The sequence below is a fragment of the Lampetra planeri genome, chromosome 4 (genome assembly GCF_965212315.1).
Source record: "Lampetra planeri chromosome 4, kcLamPlan1.2.h2, whole genome shotgun sequence".
NCBI classification, from domain to species: domain Eukaryota; kingdom Metazoa; phylum Chordata; class Hyperoartia; order Petromyzontiformes; family Petromyzontidae; genus Lampetra; species Lampetra planeri.
The window spans coordinates 28,236,557-28,255,911 of record NC_136110.1 but is presented as its reverse complement, the minus strand read 5'-3'; the positions used below and the strand labels follow the sequence as shown (position 1 = coordinate 28,255,911).

General features: G+C 45.4%; 1 protein-coding gene across 2 annotated transcripts in view; it reads right to left on the bottom strand.

The window, feature by feature from the left end:
- CPQ (carboxypeptidase Q) overlaps positions 1-14,677 on the bottom strand; it is a 65,568-nt gene extending 50,891 nt beyond the window's left edge. Inside the window, exons 1-5 of one of the 2 annotated variants that reach the window (XM_078593675.1) lie at positions 14,506-14,677; positions 10,190-10,439; positions 8,210-8,411; positions 7,155-7,362; positions 3,606-3,813 (exon numbers count right to left, since the gene is read on the bottom strand). In XM_078593675.1, coding sequence (XP_078449801.1) covers positions 3,606-3,813; positions 7,155-7,362; positions 8,210-8,411; positions 10,190-10,435 — 864 coding nt within the window. In that variant the 5' untranslated portion in view covers positions 10,436-10,439; positions 14,506-14,677. The remainder of the gene's footprint in view (positions 1-3,605; positions 3,814-7,154; positions 7,363-8,209; positions 8,412-10,189; positions 10,440-14,505) is intronic. The other variant, XM_078593676.1, reaches the window with a different exon arrangement.
- Positions 14,678-19,355: the final 4,678 nt, after the last annotated feature.

Here is a 19,355-nt window from a genome sequence, read left to right as displayed (position 1 = left end):
TTCTTTCGGTTAAGTCACGTCTAAAGATAAAATAATAAATTCAATTAAATAATAGCATACGACGTTTCGATTGCAACACAAGCAATCATCATCAGGTATAATGAAATAGCGACATAAAATCTAACCACAAAACTATAGACAGACATATTAGCAGACAGATATCACCAAGATACATAGAGAGAGCAACACAGGTAACAGAGAGGGGTGATCATCTCTGTGGGGTGGCCTTAAATAGACAGAGGGGGGAGGAGGCAGAGAGATGGAGGGGGTTAGAGAAAACATTTGCATATCAATGAGTGGACAACAAAACAAGGAGCTGCAAGGGCGATGACACGGCAAGCATGCCTGAAAATCAGGAGAAGGACAAACTAAAATTCAATAACCTAGTAAAATATCACTTCTACGGGGAAGTTTTGAGCTTATCCTTTTTTCTCTCTCTTCTCTCTGCCTGTGTCTTCTCTTTGGAATGTTCACACTTAAATTCTAACTTAGCAATCTTTTAAATACGTAATCAACCAGGCTATGCGTTAATTGTGTGTTGACCGACCCTCTGTGTTGTATTACATTACATTTCGATATTTTACTAGGTTATTGAATTTTAGTTTGTCCTTCTCCTGATTTTCAGGCATGCTTGCCGTGTCATCGCCCTTGCAGCTCCTTGTTTTGTTGTCCACTCATTGATATGCAAATGTTTTCTCTAACCCCCTCCATCTCTCTGCCTCCTCCCCCCTCTGTCTATTTAAGGCCACCCCACAGAGATGATCACCCCTCTCTGTTACCTGTGTTGCTCTCTCTATGTATCTTGGTGATATCTGTCTGCTAATATGTCTGTCTATAGTTTTGTGGTTAGATTTTATGTCGCTATTTCATTATACCTGATGATGATTGCTTGTGTTGCAATCGAAACGTCGTATGCTATTATTTAATTGAATTTATTATTTTATCTTTAGACGTGACTTAACCGAAAGAACCAAATAATAATTCCTGCAGTCACGAAAGTTCTAAAATTAAGATTCTCACCCCATCCTTCCTTGCTAAACCCAACATCCACCAGAACATCCTCATCTCCTCGACTGCCATAGCTTCCATATAGAGGGCATTAAGCAAAGCTTCCCACAGCTTAGCCGAGAATGCAGCTCCATTTGTCACCAGCAGCAGCGAGGGATGCCAGGCGTCACTGATCACCCACAGTTCATTATTTCCTTGACACAACACGAATGTTAGCAACTGCCATTAATTTTCATTTGTCTCTTGAGTTAGACGTGACTGCCCATTAACCCACTTTGTCCTGGACGCGGTTAAAGGTGCAGCCCTACAACTACTCGTCCGTGCCCCTGCTATCGGAAGGGCTTTCTCAAGAGTCCCTCTAGACGAGGGGCTTTTGAGCAACCTGCGGCTCTTTAAGAACTGCAGTGCGGTTCTTGAAATTCGAAACAAAATGGCTCTTCTAGTTATTTTGGTTGCCGACCCCTGACCCTGGAAGTTCACTTTACCATGGAAGTCCACTTTACCATGGAAGTTCACTTTACCATGGAAGTTCACTTTACCATGGCTAGGGGACGGCAACCTGCTATTCCGGAGCCACATGCGGCTCATGAAGGAGTTGCTTCGTGACAGTTATTTATGAAGGACCACCGTCTCGTACCCGCGTGCATTGTGGCTCTTGAAATATTGAGATTTATTTGACCGAATTAGAAACATAAATTGCTCTCATGTTGTTTTTGTCCCTGAGCCCCGCTCTTAAAGGGTGTTTCGGCCTCACTCTTTCACACTGGCCAGACATCTTCGAAGAGGTGGGTGTACCCACACTTTTACCCCACCACGCATGACCTGCCCCAATCGGCTAACTGCGGCGAACCCATTTACACTGGTAGGTGGACAGAGGCGAGAGACTTTAAGAAGCTTTTGTGTGAAAACAAAGGGCACTTCCGATTAGCATGGTTGGCTACGTACGGTGCGAAAGAAGTCCAACATACATACATACGTGAATGTGCATAGGCAATTGCAAGCGGTTGCCACATCTCAAGCCCCGTGTAAGAACACTGCTGGAATCACGTCACTACGCATTATGCAGCATGCTTTGGCAATCCCTTACGTAAATTAGGGGCAGGCTCGTAATAGCAGGAGCAGTGGCAATCTGACTAATAGTGGCAGTTGCAGTACGGCTGGAATCTAGCTCAGCTGGTAACCCGCAAAGAATTAATCCGACATCGAGATTCGCATCCTGGCTTTGTAAAAAAAAAACGAACAGCAGCAACCTGGTGAGCACCGATTGTTGGTAAGTCAACAAAGGCTGCCTGATGGGAGAAAAAAAAATCAGGGGGTACCATAATCACATAAATATTGCGCAAGAGCCTCGGAAGCCTCAACTGATGTATAATTGCCAAGTAGCTCATTACGGCATGGAAACCCTTCGACTTGGTGTGGTGGCAGCGGGTTGTGGCAGTGTTAGTACGAAACAGCGATAGCCCAATCAGCATAAATAGCGAAATTGATGAGTTGAGTCTTGATTTGAAGCTTTCGTGACTGCAGGAATCCATACTCTTTGGTTCTTTGGGTAAAGTCACGTAGGTAGAAATTAAATTAAATAACTCACGACGTTTCGATCGCAACACAAGCAATCTTCATCAGGTGGAACAACCACAGCAAGAAAATGCAGAAGCAGGCGAAAAAGCTGCCGTGGCAAGAGGTTACATAGGGAGAGAGAGGGGGGGGTGTGGGGTAGGGGAAGGGGGGGCTGTGTGAGCGCTAGGGGAAGAGGACGTGAGGCTGGGGGGGGGGGAAGTGAGCGGGGCTAGAAGTGGGAAGCTGCGTGTGGGGCACGGGGGGGGGAAATTTTAATGTGTGAGTAAACCGGCAGGTACGATGGAAACAACCACAACCATTACCTGGTTAATAACATCTTTCCAATGATTGTTCAATTTCTATCCATCTTCTCGGTTGAAGTCATGTCTATGTTTATATATCTGCTTGAGTTGAGTCTGTCGCCAAAAATGTAAAAATGTTGTGCAGGACTTGGTGACTAGAGGTCGACCGATTCCCGATGCCGGTGATTCCATGAAATCTGAAGATTCAGGATTATGATTCTATAAGAGAATATACTATTTGCTTACATTGTGTGATTATGACTTTCCCTACTAGTGGCCGTAGGGGTCACATAAACCTATAACATACAACATTGAAAAAAACACAATGCTTTTAACATATGCGATTCCAATGCATGCATATTGTGAGCTTACGAACTGAGATTGATGAATCGAGGCACAGTTACATGGACATTCGACACATACATGTGGACAACGAAAATGCGACAAAAGCTGAAACGTGGAGAGATGCGTGCGCACTGCACTGAGACATAGTAAGGAGATCACATTCATTAATTACAGAATGCAAATCAAAGATACCTTATCGACAATTAAACAAAGTAACTGAACTTGGACAGGACACATTGCCCTGCCAACAGTTAAAAATCACGCTGTCGAAGTACGTTACGAAAGAAGCTCAACATACACAGACACACTTACGAATGGCGACGGTGCTGGACCCATCACGGTGCCATCGGAAGCCCCGTCGTCCCGTGCCCACATTTGCACGCACGCACTCACCTGCTCGGGGTACTTGCTGCCCACGATCTCGGCCACCGTGTTGTAGGAGTCGGCGTCGGGCAGCGAGCGAGCCTCCATGGCAAGCGTGACGCGCACCCGCCAGCCGCGCGCCGCCATGCGCGCCATCATCTCGGCGTCCTCCACGGCCACGCACGCCGCCGGGATCTGGGCAACGCCCGACTCGTACTCCTGGATGCCCGTGTGGGGACTGCCGGGGGGTGGGTGGGCCCCCCGACGGACGAGAACGTTGGCACGGTGGTTTGTGAATGAGACGCAGCATTAATAAGGTTGAAAGCAGAGGTCGCAAACGGGTTTTGATTCCTTACCCGTACCCGTACCCGGCCGCACCAAGGTCGCAAACGGCTACCCGTAGCCGGGTATCGGGTAGGGTACGGGTATCGGGTACCCGGTTGCGACCTCTGGTTGAAAGCGGTAATGCATTAGCTTCGTCCGTCCGTAACAGTGGGGCATGAATCCATGCGTGTCGTAAAGAATATTGAATATGAACAAAATTTTAGCGGAGAGTTTTGTTGCCATTCGAGATTGACCCTCTAGAAAACTGGCCAAATTGAGCAAAGGACTACGAAAAAAGCAGCACAAATAATAGGGTTCACAAAATCAGCGCTAAAAGGAAGTCCACGCCTCTCTTCCACCTCCCGATTACGTCATTGCGCAACACCATCTCGCGCGTTACATCATCTCATTGCGTGAACTGAAATTCGATGTTTTTACTGACAATTAAATACTTCCGAGGACAAACGCATGTGGGAAAGCATCACAGCATCCATGCACGTGTGTGATTCTTCTCGCGTAACTACTCGCATTTTCCCCAATTGCATTTAAATTGTGCCTAAGGCAGTCTAACATGAGACAAAATATGCGTACGAGACGTGAGTTGAAGTGACCATTTGGAAGTCTTGAGGGGCATCGCATCACCTCGTGTATTAGAAAGTAGCCGCCTTTGGAAGCATTCATCGTGGAACTAATTCTGAGATTCTAGATTTGAAGCTTTCGTGACTGCAAGGATTCAAACTCTTAGGTTTTTTCGGTAAAGTCACGTAGGTAAAAAATAAAATAAAAGTTAATAAAAGTAATAATGGAACTAAAATAAAATAATAAATCACGTTTCGGAGGCAACACAAGTCTCCGTCATCAGGTGGGACCGTCACAGCTAAAATGACTTTTAATTTTATTTTTTACCTACGTGACTTTACCGAAAAAACCTAAGAGTATAATTCTGAGATCCTAGAACATTACTTTTTAATATTTACAAACTGTGGTGTAAACTTTCCCACGTGCCCTGCTACAGAGAAATGTTCCCGTGGCAGTCAAACCAACATGCTTTTAATTCCCATAGCTAAAATGTAACACAATTAAGTGAAAAAATAAATTCAATAAGGTTTAAATGGTCCAATCATTGCCGAGTGGGCTAACACTATGAACTCACCACGCCCGTGAATCCTTTATAACCGACGTGGTTGCCCGGAATTCAACCCAGGCTGGCTCAGAGGTCTGACCTCTCACCTCAGCATTTGTAACCACTTTCAGAAAACAGAAGATGGAATACTCATTATCAGCAACAGCAGCAGCCATCGTTATCATCACCAGCAACCAACGGTGCTGTTTCGTTTCTGGCCGCTTGGCGTTCTTGGGTCTCCGAGCCTGTGCTCAGCAACTGTGACATCTTTTCGATTTAAAGCTTTCGTGACTGCAGGGATTCATCTTCTTGGTTCTTTCGGTAAAGTCACGTAGAAGGGAAATAATAAAATAATTAAAATGAAACATAATAAAATAATTCTCACGACGTTTCGGCCACAACGCAAGCAGCCGTCCTCAGGTGAAGAACAGGTCTGTTGTGACTTTACCGAAAGAACCATGAAGAAAAAAACTGTGACATTCTTTTTTTTTTTTTAGCCAACGTTGGATGAAGACCATCGCACACCATCGCCAGCTCTCATGGTTCTGGAAAACTCAACTTAATCGTTGCTGTTGACGGCTCCGAGTCTGCGACAGGCATTCCACATTTCTTTACCAGCAGAAGTGGGTAGACGTACCGATGGCATGATAAAGCGTGGTAAAATTACATTCGAAATCATTAACTGTAAGCCAAGAATAGTCGATGCCAGTTGGTGAGAGGTTGAAACGGTGACTAAAGTATTACCCAATTACTTAGTAACCACTGCGAGGCAGTGCAGGAGAAATGCCGATGAGTCAAAGTAAATGAAGAAAATAATGCTTCTGTTTTTGCTTTAAAAAACCCCGTGCATTCGTACACACTCATCAATATATAAGTAAATGTAAAATTCAAACATTACAAAACTGAAATGAAAAAAATTACGTATTGATGTTTTAGCAAAATAAAAAAATAAAACCAAGGCTCAATGCATGGAGCTTCGCACGATGATTATTATTAATGAACAGAAAACTAAAGATAAATATTTGAGTTTCTTTCAAACAAAAATCTAAAAAACAAAGTTCAGTTCGAGTGCCCATCTCTCAACTGGTATGCGCTCTTGGCTTTAATCGTAATTATTTTCTGTCAGTTTGTCAGCCGTGCGGTCACAAGAATAAACACGCACTTTTCCAGGTCAGAGGTTCAAGAGAAACGCAATTAAACTGTGCACTGCAGACAGCGAATTTAAATTAACTCATCTGGCCACATTTGGCAAAGAAAGTTTGTATAAACTTCCCATTACGGTGACCGAGCTGTAACCTTCAGCTCACTACACATTGAGAACTGTCGTGCATAAATATATATACATATAAAATATAAACAGCTCTTTGATTGGTGGAGACCTACTGCCGGGTACGGAGAGGGGAGGGGCCTAAGGGAAGGGGGGTCAGGGGAGGTGCCTAAGGATATGGGGGGGTGGTCAGGGGAGGGGCCTAAGGGAGGGGGGGGTCAGCAGAGGTGCCTAAGCAAGGGGGAGGGGCCGATAGTTAAGGGGGCTGGCTACCTGGCTGGCTGCCTGGCTACCTCAAGTCAAGTTATCTTTTATACAGGTAGGAACAACAGGTTCCACACTGCCCACCAGGGATTATTTGTCTGTCTGTCGTGCATATTTGTCTGTCGTGCACGAATGCGCTGTCCGACCAAGTTCCTACCTGCCCACTCCGAAGGAACGTGTTTAAGTCACAAGTGGTAGAGGCCACATTTGAGCCCACGATCCCAGCTGTGCCAGCTCAGTGCGCTGATCCCCGAGCCACTTGCGGCACCTCAAAATAAATAATGGCATTCTTGTCTCACAAAACTCTGACCACCGTTCCATATCAATTACGCCATTACAAATCAATTGGATGGGGGCGCTAGCCGTGAGATATGAAAAATTTAGCAAAATGTGGAACGTATCTGTCATGGGGCATTCACCCCCAGTGACGAGAATTACCTCTAGATAGACAACAACCCAGTCAACTATAAACAGCTGCGCTCCACATTCCAGCGCGAGTGAAAATAATAAGTAACATCTTTTTGAGAAGGTGGTCCTTACGAGCCGCCAACAGACACACCACCCACAGTGCCATGATAAAGCACAGGACCCATGGGCAAACCTGTGGATGGAGAATGGCGTGATGGAACGGATGAGCACAGCGACGGCTCCAAACTTGGCCGCCTCGCTGGCCCCAACGCCGCGGTACTTGACGGTCTCCCCGTAGCTCACGTAGGGTTCGTTGTAAACGACGATCTTGCCCTTGGCTGCTGTGCCCAGTTTCCGCAGCTCATCAAAGGAGCTCACCACGAGAATGTCCGCTGTCGTGCCTGCCGCCACAACAACGGCAAGAGCGCGAGCGTGAGCTTTTGTCGCAGAACCCACGGCCGGTAGCCCACGCTCCTCCCAGCGCTGGCGTCTCTACGACAAGTGCAGGTTCATACCGATGACATCTATTGATAGCTGTACGTAATGGAATTGTAGACAATTATTTGCGAACCGATTTAAAATGAATCATGCCTGTCACAGAGGAAACCGCAGTCTAATAAAATAACTGGCGGTTTCCCTCTGCAGTGCAGTCAGTGGAGTTGTACAGCCGTGAGCAGGAAAGGCTCAGTGTGTTCAGATTAAACGGAGCTGTCATTTACCACTGTGGGCCAAATGTCTAAATCAGGGTTCTTCAACTGGTGGCCCACAGGGGGAGGTTTTGTGGTGGACCACTGAGGTATGGCCCACTGAGAGCTATGGCTCGTTGATACATCCTGATAAAAAATTTACGAGATTAACGTAAGGTAACAAGAAATGTAAGACCTGGCGACAAGAGGAACAGATTAGTGGTCACACTTACGGAGGTTATGACGTCTCAATGCCACGTGACATCGCGTGGTCTGCAAGTACATGCCAGATTCATTGTGTGGCCAACTGTAAATTATAGTTTAAAGAACACTGGCCTCATCTATTCAGAGAATTTGGATGCTGCAACAGTATCATTATTCTCAAGAGCCATTGACTACCGCTCATGAATGAAGCGCTCCGCATGTATGTATGCATGTTGAACTTCTTTTGCACCGTAAGTATCAAACCGTGCTAATCGGAGGTGCGGGGGAAGGACAAAAGCATCACCACTTCCATTACCCAGTCGCATGCAAGCAGCGCACACGAAAAATAAATGTACACCTCCCGGCGGTGTGCCGACGCTCCCGCCGAGTCCCAGGATGGCCAGGCTGTGATTGCGAGGCTCGATCATGGTGGCAGATTCCCGGCCGCGAACCCAGTGCGGGACCTTGGCTGCCTCCGGGTGCACGTTCTCCAGACCGTCGTCCCGCAGTGCGGACAGCATGTACGCGATGGCCTGCTCCAGCGCCTTGGAGCCACTTATCTGTGGAACCGGCATAAACAAGTTGCCATCATCACGACGTAGTGTTTATACCCCCGACTCCCCATGCAGTACACACCAAGGCACGCTGTGGCATGGGAGCTCCTGATGTTCAGCTGACCCTACAAAGCACAAGGAGGATGCAATGCTGAACAGCAGCCTGTCTTTCGGGGGTGTTCAGAATCCGAATATTTATTTATGCTGGAGGAATCTGATGGGCTATGAAGCTCTTTTTCAATTTCATGTGCAGTGGTGGCATCAGCACCTTCCGGGGGTCCACCAGTGGCCCCCACTTCACTTTGTTCCTCCCCATAGAGAACTCGGTCCGCTGTGGCCACTCCCGCATGTGGTAGTGCGCCTTGGTATCTACATCTTTTTTTTCTGACGTTACGTGAACGAAAAGACACAAATTCGCCCGTTTTCTCATTGAAAATAGGTAAATTTCCAAATATCACTGTCCTGGTTACAAAAGCAAAGTTTGTGGGGAATAATAGCCATTTTTTGTACTTTTGAGGCATAAGCAACGAGGAAATAACACTTACTACCCAGGAACAAAAAAAAATTGTTACACAGTGTAATCGGAGGTACGCGCCCGCATGATTGCGACAAAAGCCAAAAATATCCAGGGACAGGCATGCTGTAACATGTGTTCAGAAATCCAATATCAGCATTGGAAAGAGTTAGTTATCCATTTATTACATTTTTGTCCAAAAAAGCCCAAGGGAACAGTCGTTTCTTTTGTTCTTACCAATGTCGAGCAACACTGGCGTGCGTGTTTATTAAAATACAATCAAGTCTGAAGATGTACAGGAACCACACACATACAAAGAGACAGCGTCTGTTTTACGGGCCGTAATAACAAATCACAGCTCGAATACACAACCACATGAGACACAAACTTCAGACTCTGTGATCTCATTGGAGACGAACTGTCTCGTTTTTAATAAACGAGACAGATCGGCAATCCCCTACGCTGTAATTGCACCAGAGTCTTTCATTCTCAGCCGAAGACTTCATTGGGGTTTTTCTGGGCTGCCTGTGACCTGCTTTTGCTGCCACTTGCACTTTTCCAATGGCACATTCAAGGCAAGCCAACGCAGAGCTCTCATGGTACACGGGTGGTTCTTCACTGGCTACTTGCCGAGTCGGGCCAAGCAGGGTCAAGGGTGGGGCTGATGAGATATTCCATGAGCCTGGCATCATCACACATGAGAAACATTAACACGGCATCCAGCTAGCTTGAGGTGTGTGTTTATCAGTGTATGTTAACTCAAATCGCATCACCGCGTCATCAGCATGCGTCTCGCGACGCATGCTGATGACATCTCTCTACACGGTAGCGAGATGTTAACTACCTCGCCTGGTATACAGGAGTTTGTGGGTTTGATCCTGACCCTGACGCTTGCATATGTGGAGTTTGCGTGTTCTCCCCGCGGTCGTGTAGAGTTTTCTCCGGGTTCTCTGGTTTTTCCCTCGACATTTAAAAACATGCGTTTAGAGTATTTGGCTGCTTTAAATTTCCACGCGATAAGCCACTTTGTTGAGCTATTATTTGTGGCCAGGTCGCTTCTGAAAGAGAGCAAATAGCTCAGTGGGCCTTGCCTGGTAAATAAAAAAAATAGTACGTAGGTTTATAGTTTACAATGTGTGTGTGACGTCAGCGGCACGGCTCGGCTTCTGCAGTGGAAAAAAACCCGCGCCTGGAGCAGCATGGCAACAACGGCACGGCTAGGATGTGCCTGTGTAAAAAGGGGTACACAATACCTTCCACGCACGCTTACCCGATTGCCGATCTTGTCGGTGAAGAGGGCAAGGCGCTCGTAGGAACGATTCTGCGCTGCACCGTGCACGGCCAGGTCGATGATCTGCGAAGCAATGCCCGAATGTGCCGCAACGTCCTGCCGCATCCGCTGGACCTTGTGCAGGAGCTCACTGCCGGCTGCAGGGATGCCACGGCCCTCCACGGCCAGATGAGGCCACAGCCCCACGGCCATCGCCGCCACCACCAGCACCACCAGCGATGGCATTATCCTGCAATCAGTCAATCAGTATGTTGAACTTCCGTCGCACTGTACGTAGTCAACTTTGGTCATCGGAGGTGCGGGGGGGGGGAGAGCGACAATAAGCTAAACACAAAAAACAGTGCAAACGCACCGAAATGTGCAAGCGTGTGCGTCATCACAACAGGACGGGTGCTACCGGTAGATCTTGTCATCCACACCTATTCCTGTCCAAGCAGTGAGAATATTAGTTGGGTAGATCGAAAAAGTAATGAGGAAGCTCCAGAGCAGGTTATCCATGAAAGGGAAATTATGTGGATGGACACATCCGCAGAGATTCATCTTCAGGGTTCTTTTGGTAAAGTCACGTAGAATAATTCTCACAGTGAGAATTATTTTATTATGTTTTATTTTTATTATTTTATTATTTCCCTTCTACGTGACTTTACCGAAAGAACCAAGAAGATGAATCCCTGCAGTCACGAAAGCTTTAAATCGAAACATCCGCAGAGGTTAAAGCTCGATGAAGGAAGTTCTGGAAGTTGGGAAAGAGGCAGAACAAGATAAATATTGCTTCATAGCTTGAGGGGGGGGTAGGGGGTATAGTGAAATGAAGAAGCACGCACAAGATCAGACAACATTGAGGGAGCTTGAGTCAAAGACCTACTATTGGGCAGAGGAATAAAGAAAATGCGTGGTCACAATTGGATTATTGTAAATTAGATGGATTCTAAATTGCAAGAAAGAGAAAAGCAAAATAGAATTAATCTAGTGCCTGCATTGATGCTTTCTATGCGAGCCTCTTACCTGCGGATAAATGCAGATCAAATTATTGATTTACTGCCAAACTTCCACGTTCTGCTAAAAAGCCAGATGATGTCACAAAAACTGGGTCACGTTGAAGATGTTTTTGTCAATTCATCTGTTGTCCAAAACATCTGGGCTGGAAGTAGTATCCAAGGGAATACTACTTATTAATATACAGTAATACATATTTACTATTTGTTTAAAAAGATCATTAGCAACATTTCATGTTCCATTTTAGAGTAATATGGCTTTGGTGCAAGTTTTATTCCAGTTTTAAGAATTCCAAGATTCAGAAATACAACACTTTCGTCGATAACACTGCCTTACAAAGGGGGGGGGGGGGGTGAATAAAATAGGTGGCGTTTCTGGTAACAGCCCTTTTGTTCTAATATCAGAGAGATTCAGTAATAATTAAGCTGCAAAATGTAAACCAAAAAAATTACCACTGACAAATCAAATCCAGCAGCGCCAACCAACGGGCAAGGAAAACACACACGCCGCTTTGACAGAGTGTCTTTGTAGGTTAACCCAAAGACTGCCCACAAGAGGCCCTAATGATACGTGACAAACATGAAGGCGAATTATTTATGTAAGAACTAATTTGTAAAAAAAAAAAATCCTGCAAATAAACACAAGTAAACGATTTGACCGCCGTGACGCACTTTGCTCAATGTGGCCAAGTCAAAGTATATATTTTTTTACAAATTAACAGAGGCATTCAGTTGTCTGCCAACTATGTTTTTCTTACATGTACATGTTGCAGCACTTAGTGCAATCCACAATCCACTGCTGGCTAAAGCCCTGATCCGAACCCCCTTTGGGTAACGGATATTCATTTGACCATACTTCACCACCACCACGCTGGCCTAGAGTGGGAGCACAGAAGAGGGGAGCATAGACGTGCAGTACAACATATTTTTCTGCACTGCCCTCTTGGATAGCTCTGATGCATACTAGACTAGTCATGAATCCATAGCACTACGTTTTCCCATGCTGATGTAACGATTGCCTCCACCACGACTGCCTCCAGATATGATTTAGGAATCAATTATTTTTATCACATTATTATGCATGTCGTGGCCTCTCGGGTCTGCCGAGCATAACGTCTCGATAGCACTTTCATCAATTAGTTAGGTAGTCTGTGCTCCTTCAACAGAACGAAAGCAAAACTACCCAAGCTCTCTCTCTCCTGAAGAAAGCCCTCTCGTCATGGCTAGCAGAGCATCGGCATTGGCACACAGCTCCTGAATATATCGCCATGAGCAAGACTAATGTAAATACGGATAGAGACCCACAGAGGTGCACAGATATACATTGATAATCATTCATAGAGACCTGTAGAGACACAAAGATACTCAGACGCACAGAGATGCATTAGAGAGACAAGCCACAGTCGTGCGTTTGTTGTCATGCAACCCAAAGTATGGACCATATAGTAAACCCAGAGACACAGAGAGACCCAAATAGATACAGAGACCCATATCATACAGTTCAAAGTTCAAAGTTCATTTATTAGGTATAGCCCTGTGAGCCATTCGGCTCTTGAATCGGGTGCAACCGCAACAAACAAAAAACGAAAACATGAACAAGAAAACATCTTAAAGTGACTATGTGCAAACAGAAAATCCAAGAAAAGACAGCAAAATATTGCAGAAAAATCACCGGTACACCAACCCTGTGCAAATATCCCAGTGGGATGCAAGTCAAACAACAACAACCACAAGACAACTTAGATTAAGGCCAGATACATAGAGCCCGAAAGACACAGTTACATAGACACACAGAGGCAGAGATGGATTAGAGACAAGCCACATTAGTGACTCTGACAATGCAAGCCAAACTATGGACCAAACACGAAACCACTCAAGTCTCGTGTCGTTTTGATTATTCCGCAGAGGAGGAATAGGAAAACGACACTAACTCTCCTCTCCCTTAAAGTCTTCTCGACGTGGCCAGTAGACCTGCTAAATTAGCATTTCGCTCCCGAACAGTATTGCCATCTACACTGGTCAACAAAAAAATAACATTTTTTTCTGGCCTGGAATTTTGCAGCTGTTTTAGACTAATTTCAGGGTGCTGATTCCAAATCTGATCTCAGATTTGCTCTATCACATCTCATTTTTATGCTATCGGCATACCCCATTTTCATTGATTTTACCCGAAATTAACTCTGTCACTTATGATTGCAAGTTGTTGCGAGTCAGTGACTGCTTTAGTGTTAAAATATGGTGCTGTATTTTTAGGATAGTGTGTTTATAATATCATTTTATGTAGATATCCGCATTTATTTAATATTTTTCTTCTGCAGTTTTTATTGAAAATGCAATATTTGATATCTCAAAAACCTGATGTGATAGACAAAAACTGATGCCAGATTTGGAATCAGCACCCCAAAATTACCTTAAAATCGTTGGAATACCTTATGCCAGAAAAAGTGTGTTGACCAGTGTATAATCGATTAGTCGATGTAGCATTCTTACAATAGACACAGATCCTCCGTATCGCCTGCAATAGACTGATGGGGGCAAGTGCTGTTAGCGAGCACCTATGAAGGCCGGCAAGGCACACGAATTGGGGGGGGGGGAACACCACGCCCGGCCGCCTTTGTCTCCCCGGTGTCGATCTTTACACACCGCACCGGGTACTCATTTTGAGGCTGAGTCGACCTAGGGGAGGCCCAGGAACGGTTCAGAAAATCGTCACTGGGTGTTGGCCGTGAACGGGAATCGAACTCGGGTGTCCAGGTTCGTAGCGCAGTGCGCTGACCGCTACACTACCGGCTCCCCATGTGCTACTACAAAGACAAAGATCCCCCGTATAGCCTGTCACGTACTGTTGGGTGGTGCGGTGGTGCGGGTGGCGCCGCAGTGCGCTAACCAATGCGCCACCGCTCCCCCCACACACACAAGCAGTACAGTACACACACAAGCAGTACACAAGCTGTACAGTACACAAGCAGTACAGTACACAAGCAGTACAGTACACATTAGCAATACAGTACACACAGTACAGTACACACCGTACACACACAAGCAGTACAGTACACACAAGCAGTACAGTGCACACACAGTACACACACAAGCAGTACAGTGCACACTCCGTACAGTACACAGTACATAGTACAGTACACACTAGCTGTACAGTACACACCGTACACACACAAGCAGTACAGTACACACACAAGCAGCACAGTACAGTACACAAGCAGTACAGTACACACACAAGCAGTACAGTACACACACACAAGCAGTACAGTACACACACACAAGCAGTACAGTACACACACGCACCGAGACACTTTAGCCGTGCGTTGCAAGCGCGGAACAAGGAGGAGGAGGTCTGAGACGCCGAAGAGGCGACCCGGCAGCCCCAGCGGCAGCAGCTGATGGGGAACTTTGTTCTCACGTAGCAGCGATGCCAGTACACGGGGGAGGCCCCAGATGTCTCGTGACTCCCCCCTCCCTCCACTACCCCCTCCTCTCCACCCCCTCCCTCCCCTTCACTCCCCCCCCTCCCTCCCCTCATTCCCCCCTCCACTCCCTCCCCTTCACTCCCCTCCACTCCCCCCCTCCACTCCACTCCACTCCCCCTCCCTCCCCCTCCCTTCACTCCCTCCACTCCCTCCCCTCACCCCCTCCACTTCCTCCACTCCCCCCTCCCCTTCACACCCCTCCACTCCCCCTCCCTCCCCTCCCTCCACTCCCTCCCCTCACCCCCTCCCTCCTCACCCTCCACTCCCTCCCCCTCCCCTCCCTCCACTCCCTCCCGCCCCTCCCCCTCCCTCCACTCCCTCCCTCCCTCCCCTCCCTCCACTCCCTCCCTCCACTCGTTTATTATGTAAAACTTAATTTCTATATTTTTCTCGTATGTCAATGGGTGTTAAAACAGAAAGGAATAAGCGAAGGAACAACAAACAACATTTTTTGGGGGGTCGATTCATTCACAAGACATCTGGACCGCCCTGTCGATTAGGAGCGGTGGGACAGTGGTTAACGCGCCGTATCTGTGAATCGCATATGACCCCCCTCCCCCCATTCTTGTTTTGATCCCAGGTCACGGCTGACAGCATCAGTGTCGCGTGATGATCCACGTTCCTATGACGGGGGCAGTACAGCATGTCCAAAAGACAACCATTTTTGCTTAAAGTGGTGCAGTTGCGTTAGGCCGTGTTTCTGTTGGCTCGTTTTAATTTGCAGTCATTTGTCAATCCCCTGTTGGATGAGGGCCTCTCCACACTCTTTCGGTCACGGGGGTTATCTTACGATACTTCACCACGTAGGTTCAATGCGCGTTGGTGAATGGGGTGGGCGTTGGCACAGGAGCAGTTCAGACATCACTCACCGCCGATTGCTCACCAAGACAGTTTCAGTTTATTAGGTATAGCCCCGTGAGCCATTCGGCTCTTGGATCGGGTGCAACAAAACAAAAACATGAACAAGAAAACATCTCATGGTGACTATGCGCAAACAGAAAAATCCAGGAAAAAACTGCAAAGTCTTCCAGAAAAAGCACCGTACACCAACGCTGTGTGCAATAATCCCAGTGGGATGCAAGTCAAACAACAACACCCACAAGACCTGCTGCAGTATATGTTTGTTATAAAGGGGCCCTAAATAAAAAAAACACATAAATATTAAAACACATTTTGTAACTCGCACAGTAAAGTAATTGTATTTTTTTGCTATACAGCCAGGTAATACGACAAATCGCTAACCTTAAACATCCAGTCGTTCATAAAAGTTGAAGGCAGTATAGTACTATAGTAACAGAGCAAGTGCAGAATCACTGAACCGAAATGGATAGCTTGAAAGTGCGGGGACCGTAGCATAGGATAATCCGGCACTGGCAACACAGGAAGGTGCTCAGGGGAAGAGCAAGACCATGATCGGAATTGACATCAAATATCAAACAATGCAACAATGGGATGGAAGCTGTCCCAGGTGAAAGACGCAGCGATGGACGGAGAGAAGTGCAGACTGACCGCCGGTGAAGGAAATCAATTATGACGTCTCGACGCCTGTGAAATTGCGTGGTCTGCCAGTACGTGCCAGATTCATTATGTGGCCACACTGAAAATGATAGTTTAAGAACCCCTGGCCTCAAATATCCCTCACAAAGGTCAAGAGACTAGAAGAAGAAGAAAGATGATGAGCCTGGGTTGACTGCCCAATAATTTTAATTCACAAAAGTAGAATTAACGCAGACGCGCGTGCATGGTACACAACGCTTAACGTGAAATGTGCACAGTCGGTAAAACCCACGACAGCGTAACGTCGCCTGGAAATGGGATTTTCCCCTTTGACCCTTGTCTTCCCACTTTAAATTCCGCTCCATAGAGTTTCATTAGCTGCACACCATGCAACCGCCATGCAGGCTGCGAGCCAGGAAGCTATTGTCATCATTAATAGGGCGCACGAGAGCACGGTGAAACATAATTGGCTGTTATTAGATTACAATAAAAAAAACCGATGTATATAGCGTCTAAATGCAACCTTATCTGAAGACGCTTTATAGAAACGGGCCGATTTATTTTATAGACAAGCGTAGATTCAGGATAAAAAAAAGTAAAGTCTTGAGCCAGCATTTGAACAGGGACTGGGGATTCAACATCATGGATATCTGGGGGGAATTGAGTTGCAGATATAGAGACAGCAGAGGAGAATGAGTGACCTCCCACTGAGTGAAGGTTGTCTGCAGATTTTGACGGATAGCTTTATTGTTGGAGTGAGGAGGAGGAGATAAAGGGGAGTAGGAGCGAGATGACAGGAGATGTAGTCAGGGGTTCAATCATGCATGGCGCTGTCAAAGGAGAGATGGAGTGCCCTATGGTGTCAAAAGTAGCAGAAAGGTCTAAAAGAACCAGGAGTGAGAGTTATCCATGATTTTAAGTGAGTGCAATTTCTCACAAGCAAGAGAGCTGATTCAGGTAAATGACCTTGGTGGATCTTCGTGGTTCTTTCGGTAAAGTCACGTAGAAGGGAAATAATAAAATAATGAAAATAAAACATCATCAAATAATTCTCACGACGTTTCGGCCACAACGCAAGCAACCGTCCTCAGGTGAAGAACAGGTCTGTCGGGAAGACAGGTCTGTCGGGAAGACAGCGTCGGGAAGACAGCCCCATTCAGACGCTGTCTTCCCGACAGACCTGTTCTTCACCTGAGGACGGCTGCTTGCATTGTGGCCGAAACGTCGTGAGAATTATTTTATTATGTTTTATTTTTATTATTTTCCTTCTACGTGACTTTACCGAAAGAACCAAGAAGATCAATCCCTGCAGTCACGAAAGCTTTAAATCGAGACCTTGGTGGAATTCAGATTGAATTGGGTTGCGGTCATCATGAAAGGAAAGGTCTTTAAATAGATATAAATGAGATAACCTTTTCTCGGACTTTTGTGTTGAAATGGAGGCTTGAGATGGACACTTGCAGAGTGTGGATTTTTTCAGGATGAGAGCTACAGAAGCAATTATTGAGAACTAAGGGAACGGTACAACTGGATTGATGAATTTAATAATGTACCATGCTAGTGTGGGCAACAGTGAGGTATGAGTGTGGAGGGTAAAAGATCTAGGATAAAATAATATTTTTTTTAGCTTGAGGTGGTTTTCGTGATTTAAGTAATGAAATCTTGTTCTTTGGGTCTTTCGGTAAAGTCACGTAGATAGGTTCAAATCAATACAAATGAATATAAAATGAACAAAAATCTACGACGTTTCGATCACAAGCGATCGTCATCAGGAGGAAAAAGAGGGGGAAATCTGCAGACTGTTTTAAAGGTTTAAGTCAAGATTTCATGACATCCTGATTTTTATACTTAAAAATATGTTGAAATATTAGCATATATTAATTACTCAATATTTGGAATTACGTGTTTTTTATATTTACTTTAGTTTCACTATATATACTGTATATGTGTAATTCCAAAGTTGTGAAATGCGCACCCAGACCTTCAATATATTTTCTAAAATGTCTAACTTACTGGACATCATCCAGAGGCAAAACATTGCCTCACATACTCTTTGGTTCTTTCGGTAAAGTCACGTAGGTTATAAAATAAAATAAATCACGACGTTTCGGGCGCAACACAAGCGTCCATCATCAGGTGGGAGAGCATGGCCTGTTTAAAAAAAAAAGGTGAAAAGGGTAAAAAAAAAACAGTCTGCATCAGCAGCAGGCCATGCTTTCCCACCTGATGACGGACGCTTGTGTTGCGCCTGAAACGTCGTGATTTATTTTATTTTCTACCTACGTGACTTTACCGACAGAACCAAAGAGTATGGATTCCTGCAGTCACGAAAGCTTAAAAAATAAAGATTGCCTCACATTTCCTCGCAGTTCTGTCCAGAGGCATTTATGAAAACTGGTCCAAAATTTCTAACAAAGTGAAAAAAAACGAGTTAGGTTTCAGCACTTATATCTAAAGACGTGTTTAAAGACTTAGGCTCCTGCAGTATTGTGATTAATTAGCTATTAAAATTATCACTTGCACCTCTGAGACTCTTTGCTGTCTAGCAATATGCTCACTGAGCAGTGAAAAATAATATGGAATTAAATATTTCTCTTGCACCCTACTTTAATGAGGCTGGAAATGGAGCAAACTCCCTCACGTGTCATAAGGTTGGCAACAACAGTCGGAATCTAATTGGGAGAAAAAATAAATGTCACAGTGTATATTGTCAACAGCAGATGCACTCTCCTCTCTAGCCATCACTTTGCATATTAAAGTAACATTGTTGACTGGTAGAAAACATATAAATGGCAGAGAATACATATAAATTACTATAAATTGTTGGCATCATAAATGCCAGTGAAAACTCCTGGCAAGCATTAAAGTAACGGTGAATCTCTTTTTTGCCACTTTCTATGTAATGATCTAGTCCATCATGAAGGATTCTTAAAATCTTGGCAAATGCTTTGGCACATGATGAAATTTCAATAAAAAAAGTATGAACTCGTATCTATTATATTTTCAAAAGTGTTTGTTGTTGGTGACTTGGCGTTTTGAGCCGTGTTTACAAAACAAACACAAGCATGACACAACCAGCACAAGTACTGTTCACTTTTTTAAACCCAGCATGCTTTACGCCAGTATTCCATTACAATACTATCTTCAAAGACACAGCTATCAATAGGTTAG